General features: G+C 34.8%; 1 protein-coding gene across 1 annotated transcript; it reads left to right on the forward strand.

Annotated features, from left to right (window-relative positions):
- Positions 1-1,503: 1,503 nt before the first annotated feature.
- Positions 1,504-2,640, forward strand: Tsp_11951 (conserved hypothetical protein; the record flags this gene model as incomplete). The annotated part of the gene is made up of 3 exons (XM_003368669.1): positions 1,504-1,656; positions 2,063-2,123; positions 2,212-2,640. Coding segments are annotated over 3 exons (643 nt in total), but the record flags the coding sequence as incomplete, so codon positions are not given.
- Between the last annotated feature and the right edge of the window lie 256 nt (positions 2,641-2,896).

A 2,896-nucleotide genomic window follows, 5' to 3' on the forward strand; every position in this document is an offset into this window, starting at 1 on the left:
AAATCAATGAATGGAATGAGCGTGTGCTGCATATGAACAGTACTGTTTCAGAAGCTCGTCTAATGCTAATGCAGATATTTTTCTCATATTATTGATTGTGATTTTGATGATCATTAACGGGCAAATTGATAATCATTTTTTAAAGAAAAAATGAAATTAAAGTTTGATTTTACTTTGTCATGAGAAACCAATTTGTTTTGTTTGTTTTATTCTTTCATGGAAATATCTCAAATCAAAATTGCCATCTCCATTATTTTTATGATTAAAATTTGTAGATGTTAGAAAGATGATATTTCTTACTGTAGAGTTTTCTTTCAAGTTTGTAATGGATTTTACATACTTTTAAATATAATTAGCTTCATTTTTTATAATAGAATCAGAAACAGCAATTTGTATAATAAAATGTGTATAGTAGAAAATGAAAATTAGTTGTCATTAAATGAAAAGAATTTTAAACAGTGGCGTATTAAATTTATGAAAATAATCATAAAGAGAAGGAATATTTGCGTTAGGCGCATTTGACAAAAGTATTATTCTAGTGATGTAAATCACAGTGAATATTACAAAGATAATTTAAATACTGAATTGGTATAATTTTTATGAGTAATTCTATATTACTGACAAACATGAAAAGAATGAATAGTAATATCAAATACATGAAAAGCCAATGCCAGGAATGAAAGGTTACTTTGAGATGTATATTTGAGATGAGATGTGATTTGTTATTCCTGCACGAAGGTTGCATCCGTCAAGTATTAGATTTATTACATTTATACGGCTGGTTGGGCAAATATCTAAGAAGCGTGTCGATGCTGATAACACGCACGGTAATAAAGATCAAAGACAATGTTTAAAATTTGATGTTATGATAATGGAAAAAAATTTTCATCACTGTTCTACTTTATGCAGCTGCCACTGTTGCAACATTTAAGCATTTGATTTATTACTTTCTAATAATTAATTTTCTTATTTGAGAAATGATGCATGACAAATTTACGCTTTGAATAGTTTAGACCAGGGATAGCCAAACTTTTTTTATCATCGACCCCCTATGGTTCTCCTTGACGCCTCATCGACCCCCTATGGATTCCTTGATGCCTCATCGACCCCCAAGCTCATAAAACAAGTATTATTAATAATAAATTTATTTATTATAATGTATCACTCTTTTATTTATTTTAAATTAATCAAAAATTTTAATCCATCATAATTTTCAATCAAATTTATTCTTTACCCTTTTCACAATTACTGATTCTCTGTCAGATTTATTTTACCTTTACGTGTAATTATCCTTTTGTCAATTTGTATATCTGTTCCTATAATGGTCATATTCATGTAAATTCAAAGTAGTTGATAATTCTTTTTATTTAACAATTATGATATTTTTTATTTAACTGCTTGGCATCGTTAATGTGAAGGATGTGTTTGATGAGCAGCAGCAAGGGCATTGATATTTGGCTGGAAATTAGTGAGTTTCAGGCGCACGTCTCCACGCATTTCCAGGTTCAGTCTGTTCCTTTGCTTTGATAAAATCGCATTTACCAATTCATCTGATGTAACGAAAGACGCGAAAATATCTGACAAAGGCCTATGCAACACATTTATCAAACTCTTAGAACAAAGCCGCATTTTGTCTAACTGGCGTCTAAACGACCAGTAAGAAAAGGTGGTGAAAATTTAGCCTGAAGTCGAAAATACTCTTAGCATCGCGCAAAATTAATTTCTGGTAGTGTCTGTTGATAGTTCAGAAAAGTATAAATTATTGTTACAAAATAGTTCTCGACGAAATAAATTACTCAGATGGGATTTCGAAGTTCATATTCGATCCCGGAGTTCATCGACCCCCATTGGACCCCTAAGCTTTTATCGACCCCTTAAAGAGTCCCTTCGACCCCAAGGGGTCGATATCGACCACTTTGGCTACCCCTGGTTTAGACTATCAATTTCCTGTTGGTCTTGCATTTGAGTTCAGTGCTTTGTGTTCGAAAGTTCTTACTGATGGAAGGACAATGAAATTCAGTTTGCATCTATCCAAAAAAAACCAATAGAAATTAGAATACAGAGAACTGTGCTACACCCTGAAACGCACAAATTGCAATGACAAATGTTGGATATGTGCATCGGTAAACGGAATTGTTTTAATATAGCACGTTGTTATTGTTGTGCAATATCATAAGCAAGCCATTTCATTTCGAATTTAAGGAATGACAGGTTGCCGTGGAAAACTTACCTCGTTGCCTGGATGTCACTCAAGTAATACAAACTTGGGAGCATGCAGATGGCCGAAGAGTGGACCCGTATGCATTATACCAGCAGCTGAATGAATTGAAACGGCTGGCTGCAGGGGATCAGAATCCAGTAACAGAGATATATGATGATCTGGCAAATAATGCCTCCACTAGCGCAGATACTGCCCCATATTTTCCATCGTGGGACCAGGCCCAAAACACAATGTACTACGGCCGTTCAGTACAGAGATACCCACAACTTCTGGCCAGGCGACAGGATCTGTGGATCACTGCTGAGCAAACATCAACAAAATCCGGTGTGCAATTTTTAATGTATCATTCGCCGACCAATGATATATTAATTTTTATCAAAAAGGCTGTTGTGCGGCTGCTGGCTCAGAGTAGCTGCTAGTGCAGGGATAGGACTTTTAAGATTGCCCCATCCTGGTACCAAGAGTTGTTTAACCTTAACATAATATGGATAATCGGGAAATAAGAAAAAAGTAAAAACTGTGAATGACATTTGGTTCCACATAGGCATTGGCTAATCATCTGCAAGACTATCACAGCCGCATGAACAAAAGAGCACAAAAGCACCACTTGTAATTCTGTTAGTTTCTACGACTGATCATTGATGAACAGGGTAAAACCGAGTCGGTAGTGCAGCA

The sequence above is a fragment of the Trichinella spiralis genome (genome assembly GCF_000181795.1).
Source record: "Trichinella spiralis strain ISS 195 chromosome Unknown Scfld2159, whole genome shotgun sequence".
In the NCBI taxonomy this organism is placed as follows: Eukaryota; Metazoa; Nematoda; class Enoplea; order Trichinellida; family Trichinellidae; genus Trichinella; species Trichinella spiralis.